Genomic DNA, 13,104 nt, shown 5'->3' on the forward strand with positions numbered 1-13,104 from the left:
AAGCACCACCCCCAAAGAATTGAATTAATACCCACAGCAGCATTGCATGGTAGACCAAGTCATTCTCATGGGGTCAAATTAGACCTTGACATTGTGTCACCACAGTTTCCTTAAGCTTGTATGTGGTTGGACCTCAATACAGATATTTAAATGGGCAAATAAAGAAATGTTGGAAGGCACAGATTCATTTCTGAAATTTTGTCCATTTTGAATTCTAATAAAAATTTTCAGAGTTCTCTAAATGGTCTGAGGTAAAATAAAGCAAATGCTCATTTAAACAAAGCATTTCTGTGGTCCTTTTTCTTTGGTCATTAGCCCCTTCTCATATGAATGTACAGCAGGTTCTCAAATAACATTATTCTGTTCAACATTGCTTCTTTGTAATGTTGATGAAAAAATGGGATGTCTGTCCAGGGCTACTATCTGTGTGACGTTCACATGTTCTCCCCATGTCTTTGTGAGTTTTCTCCAGGTACACCGGTTTCCTCCCACATTCCAAAAGTGAGCATGTGAGGTGCATTGGCGTGTCTACATTGACCCAGTCTGAGTGAGTGTGGGTGTGAGTGTGCCCTGTGATGGAAGGACGTCCTGTCCAAGTATTGCCTTTACATCCTGCCCCATATTGTGCCTTTAGCTGCCAGGACAGGATCTGGCCACTTGTGACCCTGAACTGGAACAAATGATTTGGAAAATAATCATCTTACTTTTTTATTAATCTTTCTTAAATGTATGCATAACTCACATTATTTCAATGTTTAATATTAGAAATGTTCTGGATCTTAATTTAGAAGTTTGGTGATTTTTGATTAACAGAAATATGCCTTAGGAACTTAACTCTTGTTTATATCATTTAGACTATGGTAAAATTGGTTTTGTTAGAAGTCGTTTGTCTTAAAGTGGCAGTTTCCAAGAACCTATCAATGATGTTAAGTGAGGTCTTACTAAACTCCCAAGAAAAGATGTTCAGTCAAGACATTGGTGTTAGTTAGTTTAGTTGGAAGCAAGCCTTTTTCACCCTAAGAACATTTGATCTATCGATGGATTGATACATAGCCAGACACATCTGTTTATTCATATTTAATAAGCTCCTTATTATCCCCCCTGCTTGAAGAATAAGGAATAGTCTAGTTAGTCAAGCATTCTGGTTAATAAAGGGTTTACACAAGGGGATTATCATCTTACAAGAAATTGAGTTATGGAAATATGCACTTAAACATTGAACATCGATCATCATTTTTGATGATACAGAAGTCCCTTGAGCATCCTTTAGTGTCACAGATACGGCATGATGGTTCATCAACATCATTTTTCATTGTACAGTGGAATATGATGGTACTGTTGGTGAGAGATATCTATCTGGTAAAGTTCCAGCCATTTCCCACATAGAGCAGAGGGTAGGGGGAGGAGGAGGAAGAGGAGGAGGGGAGAGAGAGAGAAAGAGAGAGATTATAGTCAGCCTCTCTCCAGAAATGATTTAAGATGGTAGTTGGGTACAAGGATTATTTTACCAGCTTGCAAACTTAATTATTGTTCCTTCCAGGAAGATCTCCAACACTTGGCTCAGCACTGGCTGGTTCACAATGACGATTGCACTGGAGCTGTGTGACAGGATCAATGTTTATGGCATGGTGCCCCCAGACTTCTGCAGGTAGGATTTATTCTACAAGTGTAATTCATCAACAGTGTTGTGCAGCATTTATAAATATCCGATTCCAAATGTCAACCACAAAATATGTCAGTCTTCTTGAAGCAATTAATTAACATGTCCCAAGTTCTGATTCTAGAAACAACAAACAGCATTTAATTGTGTGATATAAAATATTGAAAGTTTTTGTTTGTGCTGCTAGAGAATTAATCCATCCTGTGGGCTTCATTTATCCTCTGAATATTTATCAACCAAAAGTAATGCAATAATTGGCATAATATTAACAGTGAACAAGCATTAAGAAATATTAGTTTTGTTCTCATTTGAAAGGAATGTGGTATTTTTAATGAATTAAAGAGGGCAATTTCTTTGACAGTAATGCCTGTTTTCTAAAATTAAAATATTCCTTTGAGCCTCTTTCCCTCACCACATCAGTAGCTTCGGTTTATGCTTCTAAGGCCAAAGCACAGGCATAATTATTTTGATGTATTGCTTTAAAGGGAACACATACACATCTCTGTTACTACCCTAAGTTACCTTCTGGCATGTGCCAAGGAAGAGCTTGGTGTGTACTAACAAATGCACTGGTTTGTGGAAGCCCTATTGAAAACTCACCTGTAATTTATTCGTGATGCCTATAAATGCAGAAAGTGCTCTAGTTCAGGAATGTCTGATGGGCTGCACGTGACCCCAGTCCTGATCTTCAAATGATAAAACCTAAGGTGGCATTATTTTAAGCTTGCTCATTAAAATTTATGCTTGCATTATGTGTTTAAAACCTAACAACTTCTCAAAGGCCATGGACCTTTAGGCAAAGTCTGCAATTGGGAGGTTTAAAGCAAAGATAAGAAGGGTATTTAATCATGCTGTTACCACTTGGCCACTTTTCTCCCACCCTTTTTAATCCAAAGGCCCAATACAGCAGCAATAGTAGTTTATATGTGTCAGGTCAGAGAGGAGAGAACGAAACGTGTAGACAGAGCTGGACTTTGATATGTACGTGCCTTGACTCACTTTTTGAGTCAACCAGAATGTAAACTCCCCAAGGGCAGAGAGTTTGAGTGTTTGGTGTACCATTTGAGCTCTAGTGCAAGGACAGTAGATATTTACGGTCCTGGCGCATAGCAGATGCTCTGTAAATATCGAGTGAATTCATGGCCCTGTCCTCTGCTCTCTCTTTAGTGCTGTAGAAAAAGGTGTTGATAAGGGTGAAAATAACCATCTCTGCCTCTCAGAAGTTCTTTACCTTGAGAAAATTAGTTGACCTCACTGAACCTTAGTGACCTTGGGGAAGTTACTTAATGACTGTCTCAGAAGCCTGAGCTTCCATACCTTTATGACGGTGATGACAATAGTACTTACCTCTAGGGTTTATCTGATAGTTCCAGGAAGTAATAGATGAGGAGTGCTTGGCACAACCCCGATATAAGTTAAGCATGTACAAATCTACCAGGTGAAGGGACTTACTGATCTGCAGTCCAACACCTATCAGCACATTTTAAAGAGATGTCTAAAGAGCACTAAGGAATGGTGCTCAGTGGTAAGGAGGCCTTGTTGCTGGGAAGGGAAGGACATGCGTGGCCTCCTGTATGAAGTAGATCTCATTCCTCTTCACTATGGAGAACTGGCTTCACGTGGCCTCCAGCTGCTGGCAGGACATCACGTGGGGCTGCTCACGGTGTACCCACCCCTTCCCTTGCTTCCTTCAAGTGCCCAGTTCCTCATGAGAATAAAGAGCTAGCCACAAGGCACCAGATTTCAGCAAGCAGAAAGAGAGCCAACTGTTCATTTTTGGTAAATTAACCTTTTTGGAACTTAAGGCGCAATCGATACCCTCAAAAAAAAAAAAAAAGGTCTGTTACTAAATTAATCAGAGAGGTTGTCATTCATTCAACTAACTTATACCGGGCACTAGGGACGTCATCAAAGGTGAATGAGATAGTCTTTGCCTCAGTAACCTGTGTGTCACAAATATGACTGTCACTTAAACCCCTTGGTCACTCCCAAAAGCTTTAAAAAACAGTTCACACTCCCTAGCTTAGCATACAAAAGCCCTTCAGGGGTCCACTTTAGTCTCATCTTCTCTGCTCACACAAACTTATTTTAGCCACTGAAAAACTTACAGAGGTACTCACCCTGTAGATACCTGTCCCTTTGCCCTCAGCTTGGAATGACCATCCCTTCCTTCTTAAACTGGTGATTGTTACTAGTATTTTACTAAGAATATCGATGGCTGATATTTTTTTCTGCACATACCATATGCCGGCCCTGCACTCAGTATGAATCCATGTGCCAGTTCCGTGAAACTTTATGATAATCCAATGATGTGAACATTATTATTATCATCATTTTACATAGGAAGCTTAACAACATGAAACAGCTGGCCAAGGTTGAAGAGCAGAGCTAGGTTTGAATTCAGATCTGGAGGGCTCAAGAGCCAAAACTCCTAATCCCTCACTTCACTGCTTCGCAGGCAACAGGTCTTCCTCCTCCAAGCCTTCTCTGACCTCCTGTCTGAGACAGACCCTGCCTGTGCCCCCACTGGGCCCTGTGTCACCTCCATCCCTGCCCCAGGTCACTGATTGATTTTTCCATCTCTTTCATTTGCCTGTAGACTCCTTAAGAAGAAGAGTTGTGTCTCAATCAACATTTAAATTTTTAGCACTTGTCATTGTGTTTAGCACATACTATGTATTCAATATTGATGGACTCAATGAATAAATAAACTTTAAAAACCTTTCTTTCCTTGGCCATGTTTAAGAGACTGATTCTAAACTTATTTTAAGACCAAAAGTGTCAGGTAAATGAGAAATGTAACCAGCAAATGGCAAATTCAGATTTTGAGAATTCTCAGAAGTCAGTGGTGGCCACCTGCTTCATTCTCAATAAGGGCCCGCGCAGGGTCTTAAAAGAGGCGCTCAGGCATCAGGCATCAGTCTCCATCTTGCCTTCATCACCAGATTCCAGGTTCATCGGTGTTCAGAAAGCTGCAGAAAATTAGTCCCCATGTTGCATCCGAGACAGCATCTAAGTATATTATGTAGATAGTAGACCCTTAAATTATGCCATATACATACGGGAAACCAAATCCATTTTCTCTAGGTGGACTATAAATTGCAGTGAAAAGATCTGTTATCGTTGCTTACCAAACTAAATTATGGTGAGTATTTTTAATTTCATTTTCCATTGTAAATTATTTGCAATAATAATGGGCCAAGCATTTAAATTCTATCTAATAATCTTTTTTTCTGGTCATACTTAATACATTACCAAGTTTACAACTCTTAGTTACCCATAATTTCTTGAGTATTAATTAGAGGAGTAATGACTCGGAGTGATCACTGTCATGGAGTAAATTAATATCTCATCCATAATGTGAAGGACATCTCAAAGGTATCATGAATATCAGAGAGTTGATTCTACTAGAATTATTAGCTAGCGAACATTAATAAAGCTACTACCATAAAAGGGAAAGTTTTACACGGCAACAGTTCACTGTGTGGAATTGGGTGCTTATAGAGTCGTAATGTGCCCATGTGGTTCACCTTTTATGAAGTCGTTTTAAAATGTATTGTCGTATTTCCTCCTAGATGCTTGTTGTTTCTTATTTCTTTGCCATAATTTGGCCAACTCATAACAGCCACTGGGTATTTTCATTACATCCTTCTCTCTCCTGTGGGTGCGCAGCACTGGTATCCTATGAGATGACGGCACCACCTGAGGTGCCTGAGTGGTGGGGCATGGGTTCAGGTGACTCACTTTGGCTCTTTGCCCCATGAAAGATAAACAGCTGTAGGTTCTTGTTGCTCAGTTTGCACCAAGTACACAAGTATTATTCCAACAGATTCCAAGGTATGCAGCAGTTTTCCTTCCAAAAGAAGCTCCAAGGACAAGAAATCAAGCAGCAGAATAAAGGCGGCTCAATAGGTGTCATAGGCCCGAGGCAGACGTTTAGAAGGGCCTGTTGTAGGAACATTTTCTTCTGAATGCTACATAGTCTTCTCAAAGACCCCCTGTGCAAGCCAATTTCAGAACAATGTAGACACTTGACAGTTATTGATTCAACTCTATTCCTCAAACATTTCTTGACAGCCTACTATATGCCAGATACCATGCCAAAAATAGACATGTGTTTAGAGAGTGTCTGAGAGCTCTAGAGAAAGGCAAAGGCACCATTCTTTCCTTATAGATAGTCCAGCCCCGAACCTAGATTGTGGAGTGAACCTAGATTGTACCTGGATATAGAAGTATCCTCTCTTGCTTGTTAATATTATGAGGCTTCTTTCCAATTGTACAGCTTAACTTTAGAAGATTCAAAAATGGAACATTACCAATTCCTGCTGCCATTAACATTAGTGGGCAGGATTGTACATGAATGTGCGGTCTCTGCTTCTCACCCTGACCAGCTGTATGCACCAAGCACGGGACAACTCTATAGATGGGTGCTTGGGGAAATGCCACAAGGACAAAGTTCCTCCCAGCCATGTGCTGCCAACTCCAGTGGAAATCTGCAGTGCCATTAGTAAAGAAACCCACCTAGTGGGACAGTTTTTCCAAGACATAGAGCATCATTCCTGAGGACAGCTTTGGTACAAAACTGGACCATGAATCTTCAGTTTCTTTATGCATGAGTTTTCTCATCTGTAAAATAGGAGTAATAACATTATCTCTCTCACTGAGGCATTGTGAGGATTAAATAAGTTAGTCCACGTGAAGTGCCGAGCACTGGGTTTGGGCTGAAAGGGGCAAGTCTTGCCCTCGGATGGTCTGTGAGGGAGGCTGTGCGCTTAAAGCAAGGCACTAGATTTTACCTGGATGTTGCAAGCTCACCTGTCAAACAAAACAGTGATACTCAACTTAGATGCCTGATGGAGAAATAAAGGAGATAATGTAAGTTAAGCACCAAGGCTTAACAGATATTTAACTAAATCAGCCATCTCAAAGCTGGCTACATATTAGAATCTCCTAATGAGCTTTTTAATATTATTATATTTAAATTTTTTTTTTATTTTGAAACAATTTTAGACTTACAGAAAAAGTTGCAAAAAACGGTACACAGCATTCCTGTACACATTTTACCCAGCTGCCACTAATGTTAACAGTTTGCATAATTAGAGTCTAAATATCAAATTTAACACTGGTACAACACTCTTAACCAAACCACAGACTTTATTCAGATTTTAGCACTTTTCTTACTGATGTCCTTTATCTCCTCAGAACCCAATCTGGGATCCCTTTGCATCTACTTAGAGTCTCCTTAGTCTCCTCCAGTCCATGACAATTCCTCAGTCTTCCCTTATCTTTCATGACTTTGATACTTTTGAATAATTCTGGTCATTTTTGTAGGATATATGTCCCTCACTTTGGATTTGTGTGTTTCTTCATGATTAGTTAGAGGTTATGCATTACCGGGAAGGATACCACAGAAGCAATAAGCCCTTCTGGCCTCTCATATCCAGAGATACATAATGTCACAATGTCTTATTACTGACCAAGTTAACCTATATCATTTAGTTGAGGTGGTGTCTGCTGGATTTACTCATCATAAAGTTACTGTTTTCCCTTTGTTATTTATAAGTATCTTGGGAGAGATACTGTACACAAATAACCTCTTTTGCCTCATCTTAATCCCTGCTGATGTTCTGTTCATTGGTGCATCTTGCCTACAACAATTACTGCGCTCTTGTAATGGTGATTTTCTATTCCCTCATTCTTTCTAGGTTTATTAATTGGAATTCTTCTATAAGAAAATCCTGTTTCTTCTTCCTCATTTAATCATTCAGTTATTTACTGATATCATCACGAACTCATTTATTTTATTTTGTGGATTTGATAATCCAGTACTGCCATTATTTATTTTGATACTCAAACCTAAGGCACTTTTTCAAATACCCCTGCTCGGGACTCTCTCCAAGTCAATTAAACCAGAATCTATGGAGGTGAAACACAGGCAATGGTATTTCTTTAAAGCTCCCTGTGTGCACTAAATGTTAGTTCTTTCACTCTCTGCACCTGCTTCCTTCATAAAGAAAAAAAAAAATCCTTCTCATTGTTTTGCAGAATTTGTTCTTGTGCTGGCCCTTGGAGTGCTGATGACAGCCTACAGCCACTGGGGTAACTGGCTCTGTGATTATCGTACCCACCTCTGCCCTCATACCTTCACGCCCTCAGCTTCCCCTGGTCCAAAACAGGAACCTCATGCCAGAATCCTTCCTTTACAATAGTAGCCTCTTGATATAAAAATTCTGCTGATATTTATTGTTGTTTTCACTGGGCTCAGGTGGAGGAAGAAAAGGCTGTGGCAGCCTTTACAAAGTCAGGTTCGAGAAAAGAACTAAGAAATTATGACCTTAAACTGGGAAGGGCTTTCTGAGTGGAACAGTGAATTACAGCTGATGGCAGGCTCACAACCAGAGGGCTGTTCCTGCAGATGCTTCGGCTCTGCTTTCTCAGTCTCACAAAGCATGTTTCTGCCTTTTGGAAATTTTTTTTTAAATTAATTAATTAATTAATTAATTAATTTTTTAATGGTGACATTGGTTAATGAAATCCACTAAGTTTCAGGAGTACAATTCAACAGTAAGGTATATATACATAGCATTACGTGTTGACGCCTGGACAGAGTTTTAAAGGATGAAAACAACCTCCACTTATTTATTAGGACACCTTTGAAATCAAGAATTAAATTCACCAAATGTGTAAATTTAGTTCTCCCTTTAGGTGATCAATACAGAGCCAGATAAGTTTTCATTCAAAGAGATGGTCATCCTGAATAAGGAAATTGATCCTTTAGCATCCTTTAGTTGGTTTACAATTTCCCTCTATCCTAGATGCCAAATCAATCTCATGATTATTTTTAGAAACCTAATTGTTTCTTTAGTCAGACTGATGCCAAGAATATGTCCAAAACTTTGATGAATCAAATTTAAAACTCGATCTGTACTGGAATAAAAGCTTAACCCCAAGTGTGCCATTGTCACATGAATTTGGCATGTTTCCACAAATTATGCCATTTGAATCTCGGGAGATTTGTCTCACACATTTCTATTTCTTTGTTTATTCTTTTTTTCATCATAGTCAATTCCATCTTGAATTTTTCCTAGCATGCATTTTCTGTATTGAAAACACCTTCTATTAAAATGTTAAGGAGATTTCAATTTCTATAAGTAAATAAGTGATCATCTATAATAACTAGACAGCACAGTTTCTGATGTTTTACTGTGAAACATAGAGATACTTTTGAGACAGGCGTAATAGAGATGCAAAGTATTAATTTAGCACAGCATCCAACCCAGGCAGGTTTAAATGCTGCATGACGAAAATAAATCTCTCTTCTTGGAAAAACTTTAATCTCAGAGGAGAAGCAGCTCAAAGGTTTATTGTTGTCAGAGCCACAAACTCAACACCCCTTTTGATAAAAGACTTCGATCTCTGACCCCAGTAAAGTTGCTACTCTAAAAGCCATTTGTGTTTTGATCTCCTCCAAAGAAAACAAATAGGTGTCTAGCAGGATGAGCATCTTTGGGATGCCAAGTTACTGTACTTAGAATAGAGCCTTAGTGATCAGAGGGGGGACCCCAGTGCATCAGGCGCTGAAAGGTAGTTTGCTGGGATACCTGAACCTTTTAAGAGAAGAGCTAAGAGACTAAGAGCATAGTCTCTGCCGCAAGGCCAGTTAGTGAGTGTAGCTCAAAGTAGCAAGTTTTACCTGCTGGGATATCTTAACTGAGCTTATCATTTAGGCTTCAAGACAGAAGACGTGGAGTGGACTGACCTAGATGGAAACCAGCTTGGGACAAGAGTTCTTTGGGTTTTAGTAAATCTTTAGTAACCTAGGAACAAAGGTACCCGCCCACCCCCTATGTTTATTCTGTGCACACTACCTTGAAGAAATGAGCCAGTGTTTCTTATTTGAAGCGGAGATGGGGATATAGAGAAGCGAAAATTTGGAGACTGTCAGGCTATACAACAGGAATTGAGGATTTGCTATTTCTGGATACATTGTCTGTCTAGAGCAACAAGAAAAAACCGGTGGCATCGTGCCTGCTAACTGCTTTCTCTCCCGTGGAACCAAATTAAGATCATCAACTTTCCATATTTGGAGGTAAATTGTCTTTAGAGGCTTGCTGTGTAACTGCTAACTCCATATAAATTTCTTTAAACAACAGAAATTCAAAAATTATTTATTGAGCACCTACTAGGAACGAGACAAAGGCCGGCTGTCATGAAAAGACAATGAGCAAAGAAACAGCAACAGCAGTTTCAAGGAGTGATTGATTCTATAAAGAAAATAGATTTGAATGAGAGGGAGTGAAGGGAGCAGACATCAGCTAAAGAATCTCTAAGGAGGATGCATCTGAGTAGATCCCCAAAGGTGAGAAGAATGAGCTGGTGAGAGAGTGTTCGAGCCAGGCGACTGCCTTTGAGTGCAAAGGCCTGAAGGTAGGGACGAGCTTGGAGATGACAACCAGAGAGGCCAGTAAGGCTGGCGCATAGAGGACAAAGCTGGTTGGGTTAGGAGAAGGCTCTGGAGAGGGGTCAGATCACAGAACACCCTGTAGGCCATGCTCTTAGTATAATTGGGCGTCTCTGAAGGATTTGAGAGTAGAAATGGTGAAGAAGAATGATTTGTTTTTGTTATGTAAGTATCTCTAGAGCTGCTTGTGATAAATAGACTGTATGGGGGCGAGAGTAGAAATAGGAACAATAGTTGGCCTTAGAAATACATAGTTTTCGAATCTCAAAAGCCTGAACGTCCTGCAGCACACTTTTAATCTCTCTGTTTGGTAACGACGTTCATTGCTCTTATTCATAACCTCAGAACCCTTCCATTTGCTTATTATTTGTTTGATGGAAAAAACATTTGTTGAAATTTATTTAAATTTAAAATGTAAGTTGTGTTTATCAGCTTTTTAAAGATAATATCTTACCTCCTCAGTCAAAGGATTTTCTTTTCTGCTTTAATCAGTTATCTTATTTCCTCCTACAGGGATCCCAATCATCCTTCAGTACCTTATCATTACTATGAACCTTTTGGACCAGATGAATGTACAATGTACCTCTCCCATGAGCGAGGACGGAAGGGTAGTCACCACCGCTTCATCACGGAGAAACGAGTCTTTAAGAACTGGGCACGGACATTCAATATTCACTTTTTTCAACCGGACTGGAAACCAGAACCACTTGCTATAAGTCATCCTGAGAATAAACCTGTACTCTGAGGAACAAGCGTGCCAGACCGTATCAGACAACAGGATGCTAAAGTCCCTGGGCTATCAGACACAAAAGAGGAACAGAACCAGTAGCAAGAAATAGCCTCACTCCTCAAGAAATACTATGTACAGATGCCCACAAGATATAACTACACAGCAGCGCCGATAGGGAGGATTCTACAATTAACATATCTTAATGAATGTTGTCTCATTCAAAAGGTGTTGTCTTCGGAACTGAGTACTCATTTCAGCAATGCTGCTGTGGCTAAAAACATTTTGGATCTTTTAAGTGTTGCCTTTGGAACAGAAACATGAGCAACTCAATATTAGTTGTATATTCCTTTATAGAAATGCCATGTCAAAAGACATTTTTCTATCAAGTTGTATCCTAACCTGACCTATAACCTTTGTCACCTGTTGAATTCTGTGTGTGTGATTTGTAAAACACAGCCTGAAAGTGTGGACATTGTTTCTAAAGAGCACATCTCCACCGATTTTCATAAAGCAAATGCCCGGTATTTATTTATTGAGAGTTTTGTAGTGTACTCTAGCCCAGTATTTTTATAGATTATTATGTGGTAACTTATCCTTATATTTATTTAGGTAATTTATTCCAACTCTTGAATCCCAAATGATGGTCAGAAAAGGCCTAGCATTGGATCGATAAGTTACTGTGTCCACCATGCTCATTGGTAGCATGCAGTTGGTATTTAGCTTGAAAATGTTGTCTTGCATTTTTTAAACCCTTAGGCTTCAAGAATAGCTGTGACATTTTCCAAGGTTCGGAAATGCTCCAAATGACAAAACCGAAAACCAAAAACTGTGTCATTAACACAAAAAGATACTAACAAGAGAAACTTAAAGATGGTTTTCTTTAGTAATAATTTATATAGGTCATTTCACTTAAGCCCTAGTTTCCTCTTCCACAGAATGATGTGACTTTATCAGATGACCTCTTAAGTATCATTCCAAATCTAAAATTCTATGAACCTCTCGTTGAACCCTTTGAGGACTTTGCACTTGGAATGGTAGGGCTCCCACAGTAGTAGCAGGAGCCTTTTTTAGGGGGCTTTTTATGTTCCCCTACAACCTAACTTTCTCTTGTGGTTAAAACATAGTTTCTCCTTGGTCTTCATTAGCTAAAATCTACTCCCTCCTTTTCTGGAGCTTTTTGCACCAGACGAGGGGTTAGGGGGTGGGGGTGGGGGGAGGAAGGACAAAGAAAGGAAAAGAAGGAGGCAGGGCTGGAGGGAGGGAGAGAGAGGGGAGTTGAGGAAAAGGGGGAAGTGAGGGAGGAGGGAGGAGAGAGGGAGGGAGAGAGAGAGAGAGAGAGAGAGAGAGAGAGAGAGAGAGAGAGAGAGAGAGAGAGAGAGAGAGAGAGAGAAGAGAGCAAACTTCCATGGGGTTGCCTGATTACAAGAGCAAGAAACTGCCCTTCTGTTTATCCTATGAACTGTTTATCAGATTCACTCACTGCAAATCTCACGTTATATTCTTTGCCATTCCCTGGTCTGGGGGTGTATAAGAATTTATTTTATTCAGAGCCAAGATCAGTTGGTATGGAAGATTTTCATTTAAGCAAACAATATGGCTCAAAAATGGTCTTTTAAAAATACAGCGATGTTTTCTTTACACATGGCTTAGGAAGCACTAGTTTTTCTAATGCCACATTTGATGGCACCAGCAAATATGTCATATAGACACTGACGTTCTTTTGCAGAACATGACCTGGTTTATGATTAAAGAAGTTTTCCCTCATTAACACTTTTCCCCCAGTTCTTAATTAGTACTAAGATTCCATTCCTTTGCACTAACTGGTACTGTTAATTATATGGAGTACTATTATTGAGATGCAAAGAGTCTAGATATTTACATACGAAAAAAACAAAGTTGGATTATCACGGTGTGGCTTGAGTTGTTAAAAGCCAGTACAATTGAAATGTCTGTCTGAAATACACTGGAATGTGCTCTTTAAATTTTCTCGTAGCTTGTAAAGAGAATTTTATTCTGGTATAGTCTCTTCTGCAGCATGGACTCTGAATACACAGTACTTTATGAATGTATGAAAAGTGTATGAATTTTATATAATTGATTCATAGGCCACCCTTACCATCACTTGAAAAGATTGTTATTCAGATGTAAGTAGCGCCTTTAACTACTTTTATTTTTATGGATGATTGGGAAGGCATACTTGGGAAATGCAAAGAGGTAGTTATATTACCTAATCTAATAATATCTCAAATGTCT

At 39.4% G+C, this 13,104-nt stretch overlaps 1 protein-coding gene across 3 annotated transcripts in view; it reads left to right on the forward strand.

The window, feature by feature from the left end:
- ST6GALNAC5 (ST6 N-acetylgalactosaminide alpha-2,6-sialyltransferase 5) overlaps positions 1 to 12,006 on the forward strand; it is a 141,777-nt gene extending 129,771 nt beyond the window's left edge. For 2 of the 3 annotated variants that reach the window (XM_036235331.1, XM_036235332.1), the window contains exons 4-5: positions 1,541 to 1,648; positions 10,635 to 12,006. In XM_036235331.1, the coding sequence (XP_036091224.1) occupies positions 1,541 to 1,648; positions 10,635 to 10,866 (340 nt within the window). In that variant the 3' untranslated portion in view covers positions 10,867 to 12,006. Of the gene's footprint in view, positions 1 to 1,540; positions 1,649 to 4,747; positions 4,846 to 10,634 lie in introns of those variants that run through there. The other variant, XM_036235333.1, reaches the window with a different exon arrangement.
- Positions 12,007 to 13,104: the final 1,098 nt, after the last annotated feature.

The sequence above is a fragment of the Rousettus aegyptiacus genome, unplaced genomic scaffold, assembly GCF_014176215.1.
Source record: "Rousettus aegyptiacus isolate mRouAeg1 unplaced genomic scaffold, mRouAeg1.p scaffold_m13_p_1, whole genome shotgun sequence".
NCBI classification, from domain to species: Eukaryota; Metazoa; Chordata; class Mammalia; order Chiroptera; family Pteropodidae; genus Rousettus; species Rousettus aegyptiacus.